General features: G+C 53.0%; 1 protein-coding gene across 1 annotated transcript; it reads right to left on the bottom strand.

Moving 5' to 3' along the window:
- Positions 1-9,057: 9,057 nt before the first annotated feature.
- Positions 9,058-22,416, bottom strand: Trim8 (tripartite motif containing 8). The gene is made up of 6 exons (XM_057778631.1): positions 21,832-22,416; positions 12,406-12,501; positions 11,776-12,009; positions 10,720-10,751; positions 10,472-10,587; positions 9,058-10,158 (listed from the first exon to the last, which is right to left on the bottom strand). The coding sequence occupies exons 1-6, from the start codon at positions 22,399-22,401 to the stop codon at positions 9,551-9,553; spliced, it is 1,656 nt and encodes a 551-aa protein (XP_057634614.1). The 5' UTR covers positions 22,402-22,416; the 3' UTR covers positions 9,058-9,550.
- Positions 22,417-22,943: the final 527 nt, after the last annotated feature.

The raw sequence follows: 22,943 nt of genomic DNA on the forward strand, positions 1-22,943 counted from the left end.
TCATGGACCAGAGGCCTAAAGCTCACAGAGACCCTCCTGCTCTGTGTCGGGACTAACCTGGCTCTTTGGCTCTTTTTGACTTTTTTTTTTTTTTTTCAAAACCTTGGGAGGCAAAGGCAGGTGGAGCTCCAAGTTCGAGACCAGCCACAGCCAGAACTACGTAGAGAAACCATGTCTCAAAAAAAAAATGTTTCAAAAGAAAGAACACAGGAATCTCCTACACAAAGAAATACAGAGCTGTTTCTTTTCTTAGTGTGAAGGGCAGTGTTCCAGGGACAAAAAGCTGCTGCTAAAGAAATGAAATATTAATGCCAACATTGCAGAGAACAAACGGGGTGCAGGAGTGGGCAGAAGCCTTGGCGGGGGTACCCGAAGCTGGGGGCCATTGCCTCTTCTAGGGTTTAGATCAATAGCCATCAATAGCCATCGCTGTCCTGAGTTCCCAGAAGAGGAGAGCAAGGCTCACAGAGAGACACATGTGGCTTGGATTCCTGCTGACTCCCAAGCCCATCAGTAGCTAGGAGCAGCTGGAGGACAGGCCTCCAAGGCACAGCAACGTGGGCCCCAGGTCACCTCACTCTTTGCCATTGGACTTCCCCTGGCTGCTCTTGAGGCCACCTGCAGAGGCGTCAAACAGGACCCAGCTCCACCGTCAAAACTAAAGAAAGCCACCGGGGTCACATGTGAGTGGATCTGGCCTGACTAAGTCTGTTGTCTCCCTTCCAGGTCTTTGGAGCAGCCCCAGAGTCCACTCTGACTGCCTGAGGGGAGGGGAGAAGGAGGGCAGCCTGTAGGACAGATATGCCCGCCTTCTCCATACACCCACAGTTTATGCCTTGAAAGCATTCTTGAAAACGGAAGACCAAGGGGCCTGTCATTTGTCCCTGTCTTTCTTCTTTGCCTTTGGGCCCACATTGGACAGATTTCACAGTGGCTAGGAGGCAAGGCATCTGCAAGTCACAAACTGAACATCCACTCCTGGTCACCACCCAATCTATGTCATTAATCCTCCAACCTGTTCTGTCCCACTTCCATCCACTCTTGGGGCTGGAGCCCATCAGCCTCCCTGCCTCAGCATCACTTGTGCCAAAAGGTCAGAATCATCAAACCACACTAGCACCCAGACAGAGAGCAAGCAGGGCTGGCTGATCTGGGGCTTTCCAGTACGGATGGGACTTCCCTTAAGCTTCCAGACTCAGGGCTAAAGCAGTCTTCCTGCCGCAGATGGCTCTTGGAAAGGAGGGTATCAGCTCTGCTTGTCGCCAGTCGCCCAACCTGAAGCCCAACTCTTCCCCTCAGTTCACGGAGCTCCCACGATGGCAGACTGCATTTCCTCCTGACTCACTCTTGGGCCCCTTTCCCACCCTGAGACCTCCAAGAGCTAGCGGGGCAGTGAGTGGGGCGAAGAGCGAGTGGGAGGAAGATTCTTTCAATGGCCGGGATGCTGATCCAGGCGGGAGGCGGCGCTTGCACAGCTGCGGGCGGCCCCCTGCCCTGAGTCTGTGAATGGGCCCGGCACCCTCCCGCCTGCCCAAACGGCTCCTGAAACAGTTGCTCCTAATGAACACCAAGCAGGCAGGGCAGCTGTGTGCATTATCCATATGCATGGGGAGGTGTATATTTATCCTCACGTCCCACCCCACCCTGCAGCTGCTGCCATCTCCTATGCCAGGAGAATGAGTGGGCACCAGGGCCCAGGCTCCTCTGGGTCCCCCCACTCCCTAGCCTTCCCTCTCCAACCCACACCCACAGCCTTCACTTGACCCATTTAGAGGGAGAAGTGTGTGTGTGGTGTGTGTGCGTGTGTGTGGTGTGTTTGAGTAAGGGAAAGACAGTATGCACACATCATCTCGCCAGTTGGTGCTTTTGATTTCCTCTGAAGCCTCTTGATTGCAGGCACACAATGGCATCTTGCTGCCCTGCTCCCTCAGCAGCTTGGGGCTCTGTGCTGCCTCCTCCCTGGAGCTGAGATTTTCTGCTGACTCTGGCTGGACCCAGGGTTGGCGAGTGAGGAAGAGAAGGCCTGATCCAGGCTTCCACCCTTGACCCCGATCCGTTCTGAGCCCTCACATCCGCACTGCCTTGTACTTCCTACTGTCTCCCCACTGGCGGCTTTCTCCCTGTGGAGGTCAGAGCTATTGTGCAAAAAGGCCGTCCCTGCTCAGAAGCCTGCTCTCCAGGCCTTGCTTAGGACTTGCAACTCAAAACAAACGTTTATCTTTTTCTTTCTTCCTTTCTTTTTTCTTTCTCTCTCTCTCTCTCTCTCTCTCTCTCTCTCTCTCTCTCTCTCTCTCTCTTTGTTTGTTTTGTTTTTGAGACAGGGTCTCCCCAGGTAGCCCAGGCTGGCTTCAAGCTCCCAATCCTCCTGAGTCAATATGGACCGTGTTGGATCTACAGACACACACCAACACCCCTGTATCACTTCTTTTATAGACTTTTGACTATGGACTTCAATACAGACCTTCTGTTCTAAATGAGCTCTCCTCCCTGCCCCCCACTAGCTCTAAGAGGGAACTCCTCCAGAGGCTGCTGCCCCTGCTTTGTGCCTGTCTTATCTCCCCTTGAGGACTGGATTAAGCCCCACCTGCCTAGAAGGTGAGGTCCACACAAGCTTAGTGTAGGACCTTGGCTTTCATGCCCTCATTGAGCAAGTGTCTCATGAGCAAAGCTCTCGCAGTGGCCTCCAGTCTTGGAGCTGTTCCCCCACTGCCTGATGACCTCATCACCCATGGCCCTATTCCTCCCCCACTCTTTCCAACCACATCCGCCCCCGCCCCCGCCCCGCCCGCCTGTGCTCCTTTCTTCCGCCTGCACTGCCATGGCTCCGGAGATCTCCAGATCTTGCCTCATGGAATTCTTGAAGTTTTCTGCTCAGTTTTTTTGTTTTTTTTTTTATAAGACTGGAAGGTGTCCATATTTTTTTAAGATTTATTAATTTATTATGTTTACAACATTTTGCCTCCATGTATCCCTGCAGGCCAGAAGAGGGCACCAGATCTCAGTACAGATGGTTGTGAGCCACCATTTTGGTTGCTGGGAATTGAACTCAGGACCTCTGGAAGAGCAGTCAGTGCTCTTAACCACTGAGCCATCTCTCCAGCCCTTCTGCTCAGTTTTTACCATCTTGGTAAAGCTTACCCATCTCCCTATACTAGAACTTCCAGCCGGGTGGTGGTGGCGCACACCTTTAATCCCAGCACTCAGGAGGCAGAGGCAGGCAGATCTCTGTGAGTTCCAGGCCAGCCTGGTCTACAAGAGCTAGTTCCAGGACAGCTAGGGCTGAGACACAGAGAGACCTCTCTACTCCTTCTCACATTCCCTGCCCCCCCACAGCCTTTGTGGTATTTGTCACCAGCCCAAGGTTATTTATTTATTGCTTGTTATCTGTCCCTGCCTCACCAGCTCTAAGGTGGACAGAGTTCATGTTCAATTACAATGTTCTAACACTGGAGCAATGCCCAACACCAAAAGGATCTCAGTGGATATTTGCTGCATGACTGACTGACTGAATGAATAAAGGCCCAGTGCTAGACTCTGAAACATCAAAGATGACTAATATTGCATATTTCCACTGAGAGTCATATCCTATGTTAGAAACGTTAAACCCTGAAGCCTGTACCCTGGCATAGAAGCCACAATTAAATTTTTTTTCTTTTGTCTCTTTCTTTCTTTCTTTCTTTCTTTCTTTCTCTTTCTTTTTTTTCAGGCTGACCTCGAACTCATAGAGGTTCATTTACCCCTACCTCTGGAGTACTGGGATTAAAGGCATGGCATGCACCACCACCACCACCTGGCTTAGTTTTTGTTGGTTGGTTGGTTTTGAGCAGGGTTTCTCTGTAGCTTTGGAGCCTATCCTGGATCTCGCTATGTAGACCAGACAGGCCTGGAACTCACAGAGATCCTCCTGCCTCTGCCTCCAGAGTGCTGAGATTAAAGGCGTGTGCCACTACCTCCTGGCCTGGCTTTGCTTTTGTTTTTAATTATGTATAAATATGTGCAGGGGTCCTTGAAGCTAGAGTTGCAGACACCTGACATGGTTGCTGGGACTTGAACTGACACCCTCTGGAGGAACGCTGAGCCACTGACCACTGTACCCGTGAATCACAATTAGAATACCAAGGAAGACGACCACATGCACGAGAGTCTGGTTAGCCCAAGAGAACACGAACCTATGATTGTTTCCGGTGTTTGAAAGCTAGGCCAGCGCCAGCTCTGGTCATTCACAGGCACCACCTCACTGCGTCTCCATCCCCCTGTTGTGGAAATAGGGTTGGTGGAGCTACACTGCAGGGTCTAAAGTTCAAAGCCACTGAGACATGGAATCATGTGAACCATTGGAAGATGACCCTAAGTGTATGGTTTAGTGGGTACACCTAGAGAGCTACAGCTGGCAGGGGTGGTTAACTGGTAAATATCCCTACTATGCTACAAGCTGTACTTTTGTGTCTATGCCTACTTCTGTTTGATGCCCTGCAGCAGGGACACATATGGGCAATGTTTAATACCAACATCCAATCGACAACCAGGACACCCACTCCCTGCCAGTTTTCTCCTAGGTAGACCAGAAGTCCACATCACTCTTCACACTGTTCTTGGAAACCCTTCCCCCTATTCCAGTTCTGACCTGTAACTTGAGATGGTGTCTATATCACCCCTCACCTCCATTCTATAAGTGGAACATCATCACCCCACATATCCCCTGTCTTGCCTCAATGTAAAAAACGAAACAGAACCCGGGGCACAGAGCAGATGGGTCCCCTTTTAAGAAAGACCCAATTACTGAAGATCTAATGCAAGAAGTCGTAAATAGCCCAGTTTGCTGCAGAAACTCCCGGTTAGAGAGAAACTACATGCAATTGAAGAAAACTGGTCTCCCGTGGAGGAGACGGGGTAAGTCCACTCACTGCCTGGCCAAAAGCAGCCCTGGGCTCGCAAAGGCATCCCCCAACTCAGGGAGTGCTATGCCCACAGGTCTACTCCCCAGATTTCTACTTTCACTGTGGAAGGGATGTCTTGGAGCTCCCAGCCATCTGCCAAGGTGAGCTCATCAGAGACTACTGAACTACACCTTTCCTTGAAGAAGAATGGTTTATGTGTGCAGCTTGAAGGCAGAGAGAGAAACATGAAGAAGTAAGGAATGTTTTTGGGGCCAGGCCCTTCTGGTTAGGTACTAATCCTCCTCCTAACTTTCAACCCTAACTGCCCCACACCACTTCCTGATTGGTTTCTCATTTCCCCTTGCCTCCAAAGAAAATTCTAGAATAATAGCTTTTTGTTTGTTTGTTTTTGAGACAGGGTTTCTCTGTGTAACAGCCCTGACAGCCCTGAACTCACTCTGTAGACCAGGCTGGCCTTGAACTCAGAGATCCGCCTGCCTCTGCCTCCCAAGTACTGGGACTAAAGGCGTGTGCCACCATGCCCCGCCAGTTGGCCCTCTTTCTTTCTTTCTTTCTTTCTTTCTTTCTTTCTTTCTTTCTTTCTTTCTTTCTTTCTTTCTTCCTTCCTTCCTTCCTTCCTTCCTTCCTTCCTTCCTTCCTTCTTCCTTTCTTTCTTTCTTTCTTTCTTTCTTTCTTTCTTTCTTTCTTTCTTTCTTTCTTTCTTTCTTTCTTTCGTTTTTCGAGACGGGTTTTTCTGTAGCTTTGGAGCCTGTCCTGGAACTAGCTCTTGTGGGCTAGGCTGGCCTCGAACTCAGAAAGTTGCCTGTCTATTCCTTCAGAGTGCTAGAACTAGCACCACCATGCCGGACCTTCTTCCTTTCTTGCTTTGTCCTGTTTGGGTCTGAGACAGCCCTCTAGGTAGACTCTGCTGATCCTCCTATCTGCCTTGTGCTGATATTACAGGCAAGCTCCACCAGGCCATCTCTGAAGGAGGTAACTCTTTCTAAAGCTCTTCCAAGAAAACAGTTCTCCCAAGCCATGCAGGGACACCCTCTCCAGGACCGGCTATCCAAGAGCCCCTGGGTATACCAGCTCCACCTCCTTGCACTCTGCATTCCTGGTATTCTTTATTGATAAAGGAGAATGTCAACAGTACCCTCCCTGCTGGCTGGCCCTCCTCCCCAGGAATTTACAGGGTGTAGAGGTCCGGTAGGGGATCTCCCAGGGGCTTGGTGCCCTCCCAAAGTTGTTAACCAATAACCCCACCCTCAGCCGGGGAGAGGGTGATTGAGATCCGGTTTGATGACTGAGCTCTGAGTGGGAGGGTGTGAACTGGGTTTGGGAGGAATTCAGAAGTTAGAATGATGGGGTTTCCACACGGGAAAGAGGCTGAGATGACAGAGCCAGCCCTTTGCAGGGTGCCCTGGGCCCCAAGGTGTCGTTTGAAACTGGAAGTTTTCTTGTTTTGCCTTTTTATTTGTTTGTTTGTTTGATCTTGAGTCTGGGGGTCAAATGCTCGGAAACAAGGGACAGAGGAGAAGGCTGCCCCGGGTCTTGCCCCCAGTCCATCCCCCAAGCCGGGAGATGCTTCCGGCAGTTGCGAGCCCGCCTCCCTGCCCTGCAGCTGTTCTCCAGCTGCCCAGCCCCACCCCAAAGACAGCTGGGAGAGGCTGCAGGAGGGGGCGGGAGCCCGCCCAGCTGCTGGCTCTGGCTGGGTCGGGGGAGGGTTGTGACATGAAAGAGCCCTGGCAGGCCAGGGTGGCAGAGGAACCTCCCACCCACCACAGCCCCCTTCCTGGTGGCCTCCTCGCGGGTTCTGCACATCTGGGCCACAGGAGTCACCGCCCCCGGTTGGGGGGTGGGGGGTGGTGGAGAAAGGTTGTTGCCTCCCAGCCCTTCCTGGAAAGGGGAGGCGTGGTGGCCTCTGAGAAGGGGTGAGGGTCACAGGAGCTTGCTTAGGGGGCAATGCACCTGTGGGGACCCTAGGACTCTGCCTGTCACTCCAGGTAACCATAGGGAAGGTTCCTTCCTGCTTTCCTGAGTAGGCCTGCATCCTGGATGTAGGGGGGTACTTAAGCCCTTTCTGGGGCCCCTCTGCCCCTCACTCTGTTGGGAGGTGGCTGACAGCTGCTTCTACAAAGCCAGGACAGCTGGGTAGCTAGGGACAGCTGGATGGAGTTTTCCCTGCTTCTCTGACTCCCCAAACAGGATCTGGGCCACAGCTGTGTAGTTGATTGTTGGGGTAGGCCTCAAAGGGGGGTTGGGGTGGAGTTCCAGTCTAACTTAGCCTCAGTGATATCCCCTCCATGTCTCAGTCTGATGAATGCACCTGGAGAAAAGACCCCTTCCCCCATTAGCTAGAACAAACTGGGCCAAGTGGGAAAGAAATTAGGCAGCTTTGTGTCTTGGCTTCCAGCTCTTGGCATGGAGGATGTACCAGGGCTCCTGACCAGCTAGACAGGGAGACAGGGGCAGATGGGAGTGAGGAGTCTGTCTGCCCAGCAATATCCTCCTGTCGCAGACATCTGCCCCTCCCTTCAGCCCCAAACAGGTGCAGAAACCTGGGCAGCTAGCTGTTGTCACAAGTGCTCCTGGCTCTGGCTTCTGGCCAGCCTAGGCAGAGAAGCCATGAGGAGGTAGGCTGCTAAACTCCCTACTCCCCTTCTCCAGCACACCAGGATAATAAGGGGAATGGCCTGACCCTTTCTTCTCACTGGGCCTTCTGTTCTTCTGAGAGGTGGAGTGACAGGGGTCACAAGGACCTTGGACACTAAGGCTCCCTATCCACATTGCACCAGGCTCCCTGATTCCACCCAGACCAGGGGTGGGGGGTCGGGGGGAGACTAGGTACCAGCAAAGTTCTGTTCCCTTACTAGTCAGAGAAAAGTTTAAGGGATACCTGCAAAACAGGCAGCTGAGCACGGTGACACATACTTTAATGCCAGCTCTCTAGAGACAGAGGCAGGCAGATCTGAGTTCCAGACCAGCCAGGGCCACATAGAGACCTGTTCCCAAAAGCAACCAACCAACTGGCAGCTGAGCAGAGAACCTCCCATAAGAGGGCCAGCCACCAATCCCAACACCCAGGACTTAGGGGATTCTCCAGTTCAGGCTGGTTAGTCTCAAAAGCAAAGATCAGGAGCCTTGGTGTCCTCAAGGAAGTACTGGGCAGAAGGGAGCCCTTTTCATACCTTGGGGTCTGCAGTCACCACCAGGTTTAGGAATGGAAACTCCTGGGTTTTCAGCTGGTGCCTTTGCCCTTTAAACCCCTTTATCCCCTCCAGGGCCAAAGTCCCAAATCATCAAAGGAGTCCAATAACCCTCTCCCTGGAACAGGGCCCGTCTCTGAGCCTGCAGCCCTGTACAGTGCCTGGCATACAGCAATGCTCAGTATTTGTGGCTAGAAGGCAGGTAAACTTTGCAAGACTCAAAGGTGTTTTTCTTCACCTATCTTTGCTAGAAGCACATTGGCAGAAGCTCAGAGACGCCAGGGGGTTGTGGTATGGGAGGCCTTCAGCAAACATTTGTCAAAGGAACCCAAGGTGAAGAGCAGATGCAGTTGGGGCCCGAGGAAGTGATGTTTACAGGTCTGAATTGTTTCTAGACCAGGAGGGCAGAATCAAGGGAGAGCTGAGGCGGCAGCCTTGGAGTGCCCCATGTATAGAGTGCCTACGGACTCTAGGCCTGGGGGTGCCAATGGGGTAAGAGCAGGGCTGCGCCATCATGTTTATTAGAAGGTTGGATTTCAGTGTGTGCACTCTGGGCAGTTTACAGAATAAATACCTGTGTCTCGAGAACAGGAAGTTCACGACTCATACAAAATGCTCACTACAGGAAGTAGCTGTGTCAAAATCCAGGTGAGGACCCAAATCCGGGCAGCCCCTCCTCCACCGACCTCAACAAGGGCTGTGCTATTCTTTTTATTCATTATTTCTTTTATTTCTCTTTATTATTATTAATATTATTATTATTTGCTTTCGCTGTGGTCACTATCATTGGCAAAGTCCTTTCTTCACCTTTCCTGGACTTGGGGCTCCTGGCTTTAGGTTTCCACTCAGGCTGAAGGTGCCAAAGATGCTTGAGATGTGGCCTTGAACTCCGTCTGGGAACGCGGTGAGAAGGAGGCAGAAGAAATCATTCTTGGTTTAAAAAAATTAAAAAACAACAAAACTCCACAATCTATAGGTCATTCTTTACTCCATCAGTGATCAAACTGCCCAGAAGAAAAATTGGAGGGAAGAGAAACAGATCAGTGGGCACTGGGCCATCTCCTAGGGTAAGTGAGGAGAGTTGGCATCCCAAGGCTTCTTCCAGCCATGGGAGCAATGCAGGGGAAGGAAAGAGTGGGTTTTTAAAAAAAGAAAAGAAAGAAAAAAAGAAAAGATAGAGAGTTCAGTGCCTTGAGAAAGACACTGTTCCAACTCCAGGGCCACCTGCAGCCCCTACCCAGGCCAGCTCCCACCACCTCCTCCTCATCCAGGAGATGAATAATTAAAAAAAAAAAAAAAAAAATCAGAACAAGGTCCTAAATAAAACAAAACCAAATGGAAAAGACCTGGAGGAATGGAGGAAGGAGAGAGGAGGGCAGAAAGAAGGGCAGGTCTCTGAATGTGTAACTCCCGAGCCACCGGGGCTGGGGGGTAGGGTCCCCAGCGTCCACTGCCTGCTTGGCGTTAGCTTGTCACATAGTGTTTGGTGGATGGCTGCCCATACACCCTGTAGAAATCCTGGTGACCAGGTTGCTGGGAAGCGTCGAGCCAGTCTCTGACTGCCAGGCCAGGAAGGGACTGAGGGACGGAGGGTGTGGGTGGAAGTGGGTGTGAGTATTCCTGTGAGGGCACTGTCCAAGGGAAGTGGCCAGATCGGGGGTACGGCTGGTGGCCACCATGGTTGGCCACGGAAGAACAGTAACAGTTGTCCACGGAACAGACGAGAATCTTGCGGCCACCATACTGAGGAAGCATGGGCTGCTGGGTGGCAGAGCCATTGGGGTACTGCGACGGGGGAAACACAGGACTTGAGTGTACTGGCTGGGCACCACCCGGCAGGGCCACCAAGTGTTGTGTGGAGCTGCAGGGCCCCAGAGGTTGCCCAGACTGGCCCTCGCCGCTGGCTGTGCCCGCTGCCCCATACTGGCTGCCCACAGGACCGGATGACGTCTCAAGGAAGCTGGCCTCCGGGAAGGCTGTCGAGTGCTTGCGCTTCTCTGCCCCAGAGCTGTTCACACCACAGGGGTACAGGGGGACGCTCTGTAGGAAGGGCACCGGCGTGCTGAAGGAACCTGTGGAGAATTTGGAGTAAATGCTGCTGAAGCGCCAGCCCAGACAACTCTGGTTCCTTTCCCATGTGGGACCTGAACCCCTACGGGTCCAACTATGTGACATCTTGGTTGGTGTTTACTATTTTCATTTCCTAGCTGAAAGAAACAAAAAAACAAAACAAAAGAAACAAAAACAAAAAACCCCGAAGCTCGAGGAAATGTAATGTCACTTGCCCAAGGTCCCTCCCACGTGCACACAGGTCTGTGTGCGAAGCTACGCTGCCCCTTGGAGATGGCAATGGCATTTACCCCTGCCCAGAGGCATCACCCTCACCTTCTAGCATCTTCCGCAACTGCTTCTCCTTCTTGGCCACCTCGTTCAGGAAGAGCTTGGAGTTCAGGTGGCCGATCTTAGGAGGAGAAAGGCTGCTGCCCGTGCAGGTCTGGGTCCTGGGGACAGTGGACAGGGCGTCTGCTGTGAGAAGGCCCCAGTGAGCCCGCCCTACCTCCCCACCAGTGGGCATGGCCCTCTCTGCCCTCCCTCAGATAAAGGGTCTGGAGGCCTGGAGGCTATCAGCTCACCTGTCCATTAGGATCTTCACAGACTTGGTGTTCTGCAAGGAAGGAAGGCAGAATCAGTCAATGGGAAAGGCAAGGCAGAACAGCTCCATTTATTGAAAGCTCACTATGCTACCACCGTGGCATGGCTTCTGCTGTTTAAAACAGGGTCTCATAGATCCCTAGGCTGGTGTAGAATTAAGTATTAGAATGACCTTGAACTATCCTCCTGCCCCCATTTCCCAGTTCAGAATTACAGGAGCGTGTGGTAACAAACCTAGCATATGGTATTGAGGATCAAACCAAGTTTCATGTGTGCTAGGTAAGTACCGTACAATCTGAGCCATATTCCCAGCCAGGCACTGCTTCTTCTTTGTACCATTATATCTGGGAGAGGGTTCCACAAATCTCTTCCATTTATTTATTTATTTGTTTGTTTGTTTATTTATAAGCTTTCTTTTATGTGCATTGGTATGAAGGTGTCTGAGCCACCTCACTAGTCCCTTCCCTTTTATTATTTATTATTTTATAGCCCTAGATGTCCTAAAATTCCCTATGTAAAGCAGGCTGCTCTGGAACTCAGATATCCTTCTGCCTCTGCTCTTTGAGTGCTGAGATTAAAGGTGTGTACCACCCAGTCCAACAGGCCTTTGAAATCTGGCTACATCTGGATTTCAGAAGGAAGCAAAGGTATCCGTATCATATATGATATCACATATTTCATATGATCCAAACAGGACCGTAGTCTGGCCCAACACTTCTATTGCAACCTGTTTAAATTTTTTTTACCATGTGAAACACAGAAAGACCCCTAACTGCCCATGTCAGTTCTACCCAGTATTCGCTGTTAAATGAGGTGCCAAACTTTGTGTTTTTTAGTTTTTGGAGCTTAAAAAAATCTGGAATAATAGATAAAGGATAGTGGACTGATATATGTAAAGGCTCAGGGATCTATGACTTGCCTGAGGTCCCCAAACAAGGAAGAGCAGATGGACAGAGTGGCTCCAAAGGCTAAGGGAGGTGAGCCTGCTGCCTGGAAGCAGCTGGGGGACAGCTGCACAGAGTGGTCCCCAGACCCACCTTCATGAAGCTGACATCCTCTGTCTTATCGAAGAGAAGCTGCAGGGAGCCCAGCAGCTTCTTGGCCTCCTGCATGCGTTCCCCAAGGTGCAGCGCCTGCGCCGCGTTCTCGCTGCAGAACTTGGCTTGCGCCTTGTCCAGGACCTCTACTGTTTGCCGCAAGTCCTCATCCAGCAGCTGGTGAAGCTTTTCGTACTGCAGCCGCACCTCTTCCTTCAGCTGGCTCACTTTCTCCTGCAGAGACGGACGAGGATGCAGGCACACGAGCAGAGTGACTTCAGCCTGATGTCACTACCCCAACCCCATTTACTTTTTGGTTTTCTGAGATAAGGTTTCTCTGCATAACAGTCCTGGCTATCCTGGGACTTGCTCTGTAGACCAGGCTGGCCTCGAACTCATGGAGAACCATCGCCTGCCTCTGCTTCCTGACTGCTGGGATTAAAGGTGTACACACACCCCAACCCAATTTCTGGGACCCTCTGGCTTCTGAGGGTAACACATGACCTGCCAACGCCCCAGTCATAGCACTGGGCTCTGTGCCAGCCACACTAAAACTAGTGGGATTCCAACTCACCTAAGATCCTGCACCCCATTTTCCCATTACCCCCATACCGGCTCAGGGATTACTACCTCCACCAGGCGCTTGTCCGACTCGAGCTTGTAGAGCTGGTCCTCGATGTCCTGTTCTCGCTCCTCCAGCCGCTCCTGCTGCTTCATCAGCATCTTCTGTAGAGACAGAGGAACGGTGGTGTCGGAACGGGGTGCGGCTCTAGCCTTTCCAGCCACGCACCATTCCTCCTTTTTGGTAACAGACTCAAAATGACCTAAAATCAGCCAGCCTCCCCCGTTCTCACGCAGGCCCAAGACCAGCTTGCACACCAAGCACTTGTAGCCGCTGCTTCCCGTGCTCCCATCATCTCATATATCTAGAAGGGGGTTCCTCTAATCACCCCACAATGCTGTGAAGGAAGTACTGCATTAGGATCCTCATTCACAAATGAAGAAACTGAGGCCTAGAGAGGTTGCACCATCTGGCCAATGGAAGGGACGAGATGGCTCAGTGGTGAAGGATGCCTGCTGCTCTTACAGGAAATCCAGGGTATGGTTCCCAGCATCCATGTCAGGCAGCTCACAGGTGGCTCAGGGACATCTGACTCCTGGCCTTCATTGGCACATGTGCATGCACACCCGCATACACACACACACACCACAATTAAAAATAAACATATATGCCGGGTGGTGGTGGCGCACGCCTTTAATCCCAGCACTCGGAAGGCAGAGACAGGCGGATCTCTGTGAGTTCGAGACCAGCCTGGTCTACAAGAGCTAGTTCCAGGACAGGCTCCAAAACCACAGAGAAACCCTGTCTCAAAAAAAAAAAAAAAAAAAAACAAAAAAAAAACATATATCTTTGAAGTTATATAGCCAGTAATGGGCACACACCAGGTAATATGGCAGGAGGTCTGAGTACCCAAGCCAGGCTACTTTTCCCTGGGGGCACCATCTTGAGTGGCGCAGCAGTGATGCAGTGGGTCAGCCTTCCAAGGTGACACAGGCTCTTAGCCTCACCTTCCATTTGTCCTTTTCTATGGTGCAACAACACAGCCACCTCTTTCTTGTTCCCAAGGCTGAGCGCTGGCCTCAGGAGTGAGTCCTTGCTAGTTATGTCTCTCAGCTCCCCCCCTGGCGAGACCAGGAGAGAAAGACCCTGCTGCTCCCAAGAACCATCCGCTCGCTGCTAGACCAAGCCGCTTCCCCAAGTTCTTTCCTTAGAAATTTAATTCACTAATTGTATTTATTTTTTGCATGACTGTCTTGCTTGTATATCCATGTGCACAAGGTATGTGTCTGGTGCTGGCCAAGGTCACAAGGCTTGGGTCCCCTGGAAATGGAGTTAGGGATGGTTGAAAAGCCACCATGCAGTACTGGGAATTGAATGCAGGTCCCTCTGCAAGAGTGACAATTGATTTTTATTTCTCCCCTCCCTTTCCCACCTCCAAACACGCCTCACAAACAAGGTGTCTCTTGCTCAAGATGATTGCCAACTTTCAAATGTTGCAGTATGGCCAAGAACAATCTTTTATACATGACTTACAGCCTCCTGAGTGCCAGGGAAGTACAGGCAAGAGTCTTGGCTGGGCCAGATTCTCAGTGTGCCTCAAGAAGGCTCGGTAACCCTCTGCATCTCAGGGACCTCCAGGACTCTTCTTTCCGTCACTGTCTGGGAGCCAACAATGCTTCACCTTTGTCTGCTTTCTGAGGAACTTTCCATGACCCCTGTTTGTTCTGAGTTGGTGCAGGTCCCTCCCTATCCTGGTCACGTGATGGGCTGTCACATCCTGCCCTACTCAGTAGCTGTATTCTTTAGTATAGCGGCCACTTTTTACACTGACGTTAGTAGAAAATAAAGTAAACCAGATATGGTAGCACCTGCCTGTAACCCAGCATGCAGACGCGGAGCCAAGACAGGAGGGTTAGGAACTGGAGCCAGCATGGGCTACATAGAAAGACCCTGACAGAGGGGGTGGGGGAGAAGGGAAAGGGAGAGAGAGAGAGATAACTAAGTATGGCTTGGGGTTTTCAGTAGCACCGGACCTCATTGCCAGTGATTACAATGGCTACATGTAGCCACTAAAGGACACAAAATGTTGCCACTCAGGCTGGAGAGATGGCTCAGTGGTTAAGAGCACTGGCTGCTCTTCCAGAGGTCCCGAGTTCAATTCCCAGCAACCACATGGTGGCTCACAACCATCTGTAATAAGATCTGGTGCCCTCCTCTAGCATGTTGGCATACATGGAGGCAGAATGTTGTATACATAATAAATAAATAATTTAAAAAAAATGTTGCCACTCTCAGGAAGTTATATGGCAGTTCTATCCTAGAATCTCCATGTCTGCTAAGCAGGTGCGCTACCACTGTTACTGTGGGTTCACAACCCTGCGGCTGGAACCCAGGAGCCCTGCACAACTAGGCAGGGGCTCTACCACTGCCCTCCATCTTCAGCTCACATTCTGGTGTCCCCCCAAAATACCAGCATTAGTAAGGCTGAGGCAGGAGGATCGCCAGAAGTTCAAGGCCAGTCTGGACTACAAAAGGAAGAGGTGGTAGTGGCAGCAAATGGGAACTGGGTGTTAGCTAGGCATGATGGTGCAAGCCTTAGTTTCTGCTCTGGGGAAAATGAGGGAAGATCACAAGTTTGAGGTCATCCTTGGTGACAAAGGGAGACCCTATTTCAAAAAAAAACCTTTATGGCTGTGGCTGTCCTCTGCTTCCCTTCAAAGGCTACTGTTGAATACAGAAACATCCAGGAGGCGAGCATAAAGTTCTCCAGAGCAGCTCTCAGACCCTCAAAAGTGCCCACCAGCAAGGGGTGCTTCTCTTCCTCTGTGGGGGCCTTCAGTTTCACCATGTAAACCCTATACTCACACCATACCCAAAGCTAAGCTCCTAACAATTCCGTCCTCACCACCCCTACCCTCCCTTCTTATAAATGGGGAAACCAAGGCCAGCCAGACTTCCGGGCCTTCCGGCAAACCTGTTCTATGGAGGTTGCTAGTCTAGAAACAAAGAATCAAGATGTTGAGGGCAGGGGTTAGGGTGAGCATGAAGGCTCCCCTAAGTTAAGAGAGCCTGGAGTTCATCCTGGCTGGCTCTTCCTCTTTAGCAGCCCAGCAGACCCTGCCCTTGTCAGCCAGAGGGGTCAGACTAACAATAAATATAGCTCGTATGTGGACAGCCTGATATATATGCACGCGCGCGCGCACACACACACACACACATGCACGCACAGCAACCTGGGCCCTGAGACCCTTAGTGCACATATGTTTGCACCCAATGTCCTACACAAGACTGGATCTTTGGAGATCCCAGACAACGAAGGGGCCCGGATAGAAAGCTTTCCTGGAGACTGGTTCAGGGGTTGGGAGTACTAGCTGTTTGGGTAGAGGACCAGGTTTGACTTCCAGCACTAATGGGCTCACAAGCATCTGTAACCCAGGTTCCTGGGGTTCCAACACCTTCTGGCCTCTGCAGGTACTGCACACACACAGTACACATACATACAGGCAGGTAAAACACACACACACACACATTTTTAAAAAGCTTCACTGTGAACAGGAGGCCTTCTTCCCTCCCCTATACGACAAATGGGGCTCAGATAGCATGCTGGCGGCCTATGTTATGGGCATAGATGTGACCCTGCGGGAACAAAGCACCCCAGATAGAAACTAGGATCCAGGCGGTCTGATGGCTTGGCCCTCGCCACTGCAATCTCTCACCTGTCTGCCCGCCCAAGTCATGATGACCAGGGCCATAAGCAGATGAGGAAGCGACTAAGGCTGAGTCCCAGGGGAAGGAGACAGATACAGCCAAACGTTCCCACCAACCCTCCCCTGGCCAAGAAAGATTCTTACCCTGCCAGTTAGTGAAAGCTCTTCCCCCACCCCAACTGAGGCCCCCATCCCCCAACTCCTGCCTAGTCCCGGTGCAGCTTAGCCTCCTATCCTCTTAGGCATTCCCAGGAAGCACTCCTGTTCAGGGACCCTAGGGTCCCGCCCTAGGAAGATGTTGGGTCCAGCCATGGCCCAGTGACAACAGTAGCCCCAACAGGTAAGTGGGTCTAATTTCCCCTCCGCCACCTCAGAGGTTTTCCGGTCTGCTGTAAGAGAGAGGGCAGGATGAGGAAGGAAGCTCACAGTGAGACCTGCAGGGCAGGCAGGGCTGGGAAAACCCCTTCCCCCAGCTTCCCTGTAGCCAGGGGGCAGCCAGAGAGGGGGCGTGACTTCAAACACTGAGATTGGCAGGAGGAAAACCCACCTGCTGCCTCTTCACCACACCCACACCGATTCTACCAAATCAGAAAATCAGATGGGCTGAGCGTGGTGGCTGGCCCCTTTAACCAGACAGGCAGAGACAGGGCTATCGATCCCTGTGAGTTCGAGGCCAGCCTGGTCTATATAGTGGGTTCTAGGATAGCCAGAGCTACATAGTGAGACCCCGTCTCCAGGAAGATGCTGGAGGCCCAGGGGTGGAGGAAGCAGGAGCAGCACTCCCAGCAGCCTCCCTCCCTCCAGCTGCTTCTTACCTGCCTTCTCAGGGAATTCCAGCTCCCATTTGGGAAAAAACTGCACAGCTGAGGTGGAGCTCCATGTCCCATCCCAGCTTGATTCCCAGCAAGGCCTCCCAAAACAGGGAGCAGTGACTTTCCAAACTGACTCTGGCCCCCTATAAGTTTCCTGAACTGTGTGTAGGAGGGGAACTATATCTAGTCTAGAAGCAATGGAGGGAGCAAGGACTCTGGGGCAGTCCCCCAGAGCAAGTCCCCCTAGAATTGTGGGCTTCAGGCATTCTGGGATCTACTGGGCCTATGAAGAACTCCCGTACCCTCCACGGTTCCAGGGCACCATGCATCACACACCTGCTTCCATGCCTTGGTGCCCACCCAACCAAGAGGGGTATTCACAGGGCCTAGCTCCTGTCCTGTCATCTCAGGTGCCTCTGGAGCCTGGCCATCTAGGCCCTGGTGGTATTTTGCTACCAGACTAGATCAAGCAGATGGGTGAGGTTTGGAGAGTAAGGACTGTGTAAAAGTTAATAAATAATAATAAACCCTCAAGTCAACCTTGAAGAAAAGGAAGGTCAAGGGAGATTGGGCTGAGGGCCAGGGCACAGGCAGGCTCTAGTTTCCAGGCAAGGCCAAGGTTGGCTCCAGCAGCACCTATGGCAACGGTGAGTAGGGTGGGGGGACCAGAAAGGGGCTGGGCTGTTGGAACATAACTTGCTCAGATCAGGCCAGCACTTAGAACCTTGTGGGACTTTCCTCCTAACCTAAGCCCATATCCCAGGACCCAATCTGACCTGGCTCCATGGTCACAATCTCCTCTCCCCACCAAAAAAGTCCCCCCTCCCCTGCCACAGGGCTTGCTTTGGATACCATGTGAGAAACCAGAGATAAAGGGTGGGAGGCACAGGAGTCAGGGCAAAGAGAAAGCTGGAGCCTCAGCAATCCCCACAGGCCATCAGCATGAGAGGGCTTCCCAGCTGCAGAGTCGAATTAGCTTTTGCTGCACACAGAGCAGCCTCTGGGGCAGCAGAACAAAGAGGCGAGAGAGAAAGCCCCCCTTTGTCTGGGTTTGAATGCCAGGCCAGCCAGGGAGGAAGGCTTTCCCAGAGCCAGGGATGAGGCTGGTCAGACTTGCTTGCTCAGCCCAGGGCAGAGGCCCAAGTGGGACTGCCCACCCAGACCCTCCCCACTCTCCAGCTCTGCAGCACCTACTGGGGCTCCCTCTCACCTCCAACACCCGCCACAGGCAACAGCTTACCCTAAAGTGGATCCCTTTCCAAAGATCCCCAGGTAAGAAAGTCACAAGCCCCCTGGCAGGTTCCCAGCCCACCTACTCCCTGAGGAAGCACTTGGTAAGTAGCAGTCTAAACAACAAAGTCCGGGGAAACATCCCATCCCCTCTCACCTGACATCCACTCTCACAGACACAAACACATGAGCACACTTCTGTCCCCAACTCTACAGCCACACAGGAAAGTAGTACCTAACTAAGTCAGTCATGCACACATCCTTTCTTGGAGATACTCGTGTGGGGGGGGAAACAGTTCCGACAGACAGACAGACACAGACACCACACAGACAGACAGACAGACACCACACACACACACCAAGTCCAGAACTGTGAGCTGGGAGTGCGTAACAGGCTCATGGCTGTGGCAGCAGGATGCTGCCGTAGAGGCAGGAGATTGCGCCCCTGCCTGAGGCTTCTCTTAGGACCCAGGGAGGAGGCCAAAGCAGACCCCTTCTCTAAGGATTCAGGATGACCATGGAAGACAGTACCTGTGTACCTCACACCACACACCCCTCAATGCACACACAGCTTCCCCACCCTGTCTGCTATTGGCAGAGGGAGCAGAGGGTCTGAATTGCTGGAATGGGGCTGTGACCCCAGCCCCAGCTTAGCAGAGACCTCTAGGCCACCCTCTCACAGGAACAGAGCACCCTCACTCCAAGCAACTACTAAAGCCAGCAGTGGGGACCCCGCTCCCCAGAGAGCACACAAACCACACAAGCACAAGCACACATATCTGCAAAGGCACACACACATGGCCACGACTTCTCTTGGGTCTTCACTATGTTAAGAGAGGTCTTAAGAGTACTCCCAACTCCCATCAGCCCCCTATTACTAAGATGAACCCCTAAACTTAGAGGCTGGAAGGGATTATGTCCATTCAGGATTGTTGGGCCTGAGGCCATGGAGGTCTCAATCCTGGGCCCACAGCTCAAATGGAAAACACTTCAAGGCTATAGGTATGTCCCAGAGAATGATCTTGAGGCCCATCTGGTTGGCATCCAGTCCTCTCAAAGGCAGAGTGGGGCAATGTCCTAGCCTGCACAGGCCTAACTCTTAAGTCCCACCCCTTCCTGATGCTCCAGCCAAGCCCCTGGCTGAAGCAAAGAAAAGTAGGTGCTTGTAGATATTTGGGAATGGGGCTACCAGAAAGGGTTAAGCAGTGGTTGTGGTGGTTAGTTTTTTGTTGATGGTGTTGGATTTGTTTGTTTTTCTGAGATAAGGTCTCCCTATGTGCCCTGGCTGGCCTGGAACTCACAAGTGCTGGGATTAAAGTATGGGCCACCACTCTGGGCACCCAAAACCCTCAGTAGCGTTAACTATTTCCAGGCAGCTGATTTGGACCCTGACCCCATGGGGGAGAGCAGGAGAGGAAACACAACAGGCAAAACCTAGATTCCTTTTATGGTTCTTTGTGCCTCTGCACTTATACCTTGGAAAATTCTGGTATACCTTTCCACAGCACCAGCAAAGGCCCTTAAGACAGACTCCTAGCCAGAAAAAACTGGCTGAAGCAAAGACACCTTCCCCCCCCCCACCCCCATCCAGGATAGCCTAGAGAGAGGGCAGGGTTCTCCCATTCAGCTTCAGCCCCTCCCTAAGGGCGGGACCCCTACCTCTGCATTCAATAAGTCAGGCTCATACTTGAGTGACACTGGGCTATTGAAGGGTTTCCAAGCCTGGTGCCCTGGGGCACTAGAGAGAATGGATCAGAGAAGGATGGAGGAGGATGAGCCTCGGGCACAGATGCTGACCTCACGGAATTGAACATCTGGCCCTAATGCAACTCACCACTCACACAGGCAGACAGACACATCATGGAGCTGCTGACATAAGTTCAGCGCCTGATGAAAGGAGGCCATGGTACTCTGCGAACTAAGGATGCCACCTTCTCCTCCCCAGTCCACAAGCAAGCCATAGCCATTTGAGAGTAATGCAGACACACATCTAAGGATGCCCTAATACCAAGCCAGGTATAATGAAGTTTTCTTCCCTTCCCCAAGACATCCCTAGCATTTAAGGGGCGCAAGCACACGGTCCAATCAAAATCCTCTCCTGTTCCATTCAGTCACATCTTTTCTTTGCCCTCTACCCACTTTCTCCAGCCAATCACAGACAGAGAATTGGACAGCCAGCCGTCCTTTCTCCAGCCTTTCCCAGCCTCCACCCCTACCATCTTTATTAATAGCAGCAGCTTCAATACTGGGTAAAGTGTAGTCTATGCCTGCCCTGAGTCGGGGGAGGAGGACCACAGGGCTCCTCCATTTCCCCAGGCCTCGGCCTCTTCCAACACTAGTGGGGAGGAGTGACTCTCCATCCCCCACACTTCCTTTAAGAAACCAGAGGCCTCTCCTGGCACAAAACCCTAGAACTGGCCCATGCAATTGCAAACTAATTATACAGCAAATTTTGTTATCCCCGCCCTCAGCCTGCGGCGGCCCTTCTTCCTTTTGTTGGTTGTATATGTATGTTTTTTAATTGCTAAACAGTGACTCATTTAGATCGGTCCCCCCACCACCACCAAGGAAACAGCCCCCATCTCCATTCTGGAGAGACCCAGCTTCCTCATACTGCAGAGGCCCCACTGGCCTCCAGGGGCCCCCACCCTAAACACACACTCCCTGTCCTACCAAGCAGAACCTTGCTCCCTTATCACAAGACCCCTAGCCCGAGCCTCCAAGATGGCTCAGATGGCTTAGATCAACTCCTTCCTTCTGTGTGACTCAACCCCAAGAGGCAGGGGACCCGAGAGGAACCTGGGAGGAGCCCCCTTCCAGTGAAAGGGACGGAAGTATGCCCCAGTCCAGTTCCCTAGCCAGGCCCGGAGGCCTAAGAGGGGGAAGGCGGTTTTGACATTGGCTGCTGCAGCAGGGTGTATACAATGGGAGGGGGTGCGGTTCCGTAATCACCCAGCCGGCAGCCCAGGGGAGCCAGCTGCCTGAAACCAGATTTCAAGGCGGCTCAACCTTAAACCCACAGGATTCTTTTTCCGTCTTCCACCTCCCCTCCCCAAATGTGGGAGGGCTGTGGAGGAGGGCAGGGCCGGGAGGAAAGGGTTAGACACATACTTTAAGGTTTGTTCATGCAGGCTCGGGCAGCATACAAGTACATAGAGAGCAGCCTCAGCCTGGGGAGCGTCTGCTGGGACAGATCGCGGAAGAGCTGACAGTAGATGACTCTGGACAGCAGGCCTTGCCCAGCTAGATATCAGAGTTCTGCTCTACCTCCGGAAGCTTCCCCCCACCCCCAATGTGTTTCCAATAGAGCTTAAAACTAACATGGCTGCTTTTGTTTACTTCCTCATTGGTATGCCAGCATCATGGATCATGTCAGCCACAGCAGCGGCACCAGGACACTCATTACATAAACAGCAGCTGGAGAAGCAGGACCGGGGTCACTGCCTTGGTGACTTCCCGTAGAGCTTACAGAAACAAAGCTGAGGGAGGGAACTGCGCAAAACAGAAAAGAGACACTTAAACTACTTCTATTACATAAATGACTCGCAAAAGGAGCCCTAAGGGCACAGGTGCGAGAATGCATCCAGCAGCCAGGCCCTTCTTCTGAGGACCTTGTCCCCCCAAAACTTTCACAGGAGAGTTTGGAAGAGGGCCTCTAGATTAATGCCACAAGAGTCAGCTCGTGGGGATGGGTAGCCCCTAGGCGGGATGTGTGTGTGGGTGCGCGCGCGTGAAGTGTACTTGCCCGTATCTCATTCCTCCGGATCTCCACGTCGCACACCGAGTGTCCCTGATGCGCGCCGCTGTAGTAGCAGCAGTACTGGCACACCGCCACCTGCTCGGCCTCGCAGTGGTACAGGCGGTAGGCGTTGTGCTGCGGGCAGCTCCAGGCCCGCACGTCGTCCGCCTCCACCAGGAGGTGCCCGCGGGCGGTGGAGGGCTGCTGCAGGTGCGTCTGCACGTGGGACTGGCAGCAGGGAGCCTCGCAGCGCAGGCAGACCTTCTGCGCCGGCAGCGGGGGGCCGCGGCGACAGAACACGCAGTGCAGTGCCGTCGGCGGCTTCTCCACGTGCAGGGCGTTGAACTTCTCCACGATGTTGGTGAGCTTCAGGTTCTTCTCCAGGCCCGGCTTCTGATTGTAGGCCTGGTTGCACTCAGGGCAGCGCACCAGGCCACTGTCCTTGGCCCAAGCCTCGCCGATGCAGCCCCGGCAGAAGTTATGTTTGCACGGCAGCTGCACCGGTTCCACGAAGACGTGCAGGCAGATGGGGCAGATGAGCTCCTCCTCAAAGCAGTTCTTCCAATTCTCCGCCATGGCGGCTGCGGGCAGGGGGCCCGAGACCTCCCGAATTCCTCAACCCTGGGGATCCGTCTGATGCAGCTGGGGTCCCACCGAGCCCGGAGCTCCGGTCCCCGCCGGCCCCGCCAGTCGCTCAGTCACCAGCGCCTTCCGCGTGCCCGCCCCCCAGAGGAGGGAGCCTGGGTCCTCGCGCAGCGCGCGCCGCCGGCTGCGTCTCCTCCTCCTGGCGAGTGCCTAGCGGGAGGCGGCGGGCTGCGCCAGGGCCGCGGCCGGGGCACCAGCCCTGGAGGGGAACGCCGTGGTCCAAATTCCATATAACAGGCCGCCTCCCCGTCGGCGCGGCTAGGGCAGGGGCGTCCCGCGGCCTGCGCTCGGCCCCGCGGCTGACATCGGGGCGCGCCCCGCGGCGCACCGATCGGTGGAGCCGCACTCTTCCTAGGGTGGCGGTCGCGGCGACGGTGGCTCCCTCCCGGCTGCTCCGAGCCGCGCCTTTTGCCTGGCTCCCGGCCGAGGTCCGAGGGGCACAGAAAGCTAGTTCGGTCGCACCGAAGCTGGCT

This window comes from Chionomys nivalis, chromosome 8 (genome assembly GCF_950005125.1).
Source record: "Chionomys nivalis chromosome 8, mChiNiv1.1, whole genome shotgun sequence".
Lineage (NCBI taxonomy): Eukaryota > Metazoa > Chordata > Mammalia > Rodentia > Cricetidae > Chionomys > Chionomys nivalis.

Bases quoted from the DNA above. Each gene is read 5' to 3' on its own strand.
- Trim8 (XM_057778631.1), bottom strand. From the start codon at position 22,401: ATGGCGGAGAATTGGAAGAACTGCTTTGAGGAGGAGCTCATCTGCCCC. The intron at 10,752-11,775 runs GTGGGTCTGGGG...CCTTCCTTGCAG, and splicing joins AGGATGTCAGCTTCATGAAG to AACACCAAGTCTGTGAAGAT. The intron at 10,588-10,719 runs GTGAGCTGATAG...CACTGTCCCCAG, and splicing joins GTGAAGATCCTAATGGACAG to GACCCAGACCTGCACGGGCA.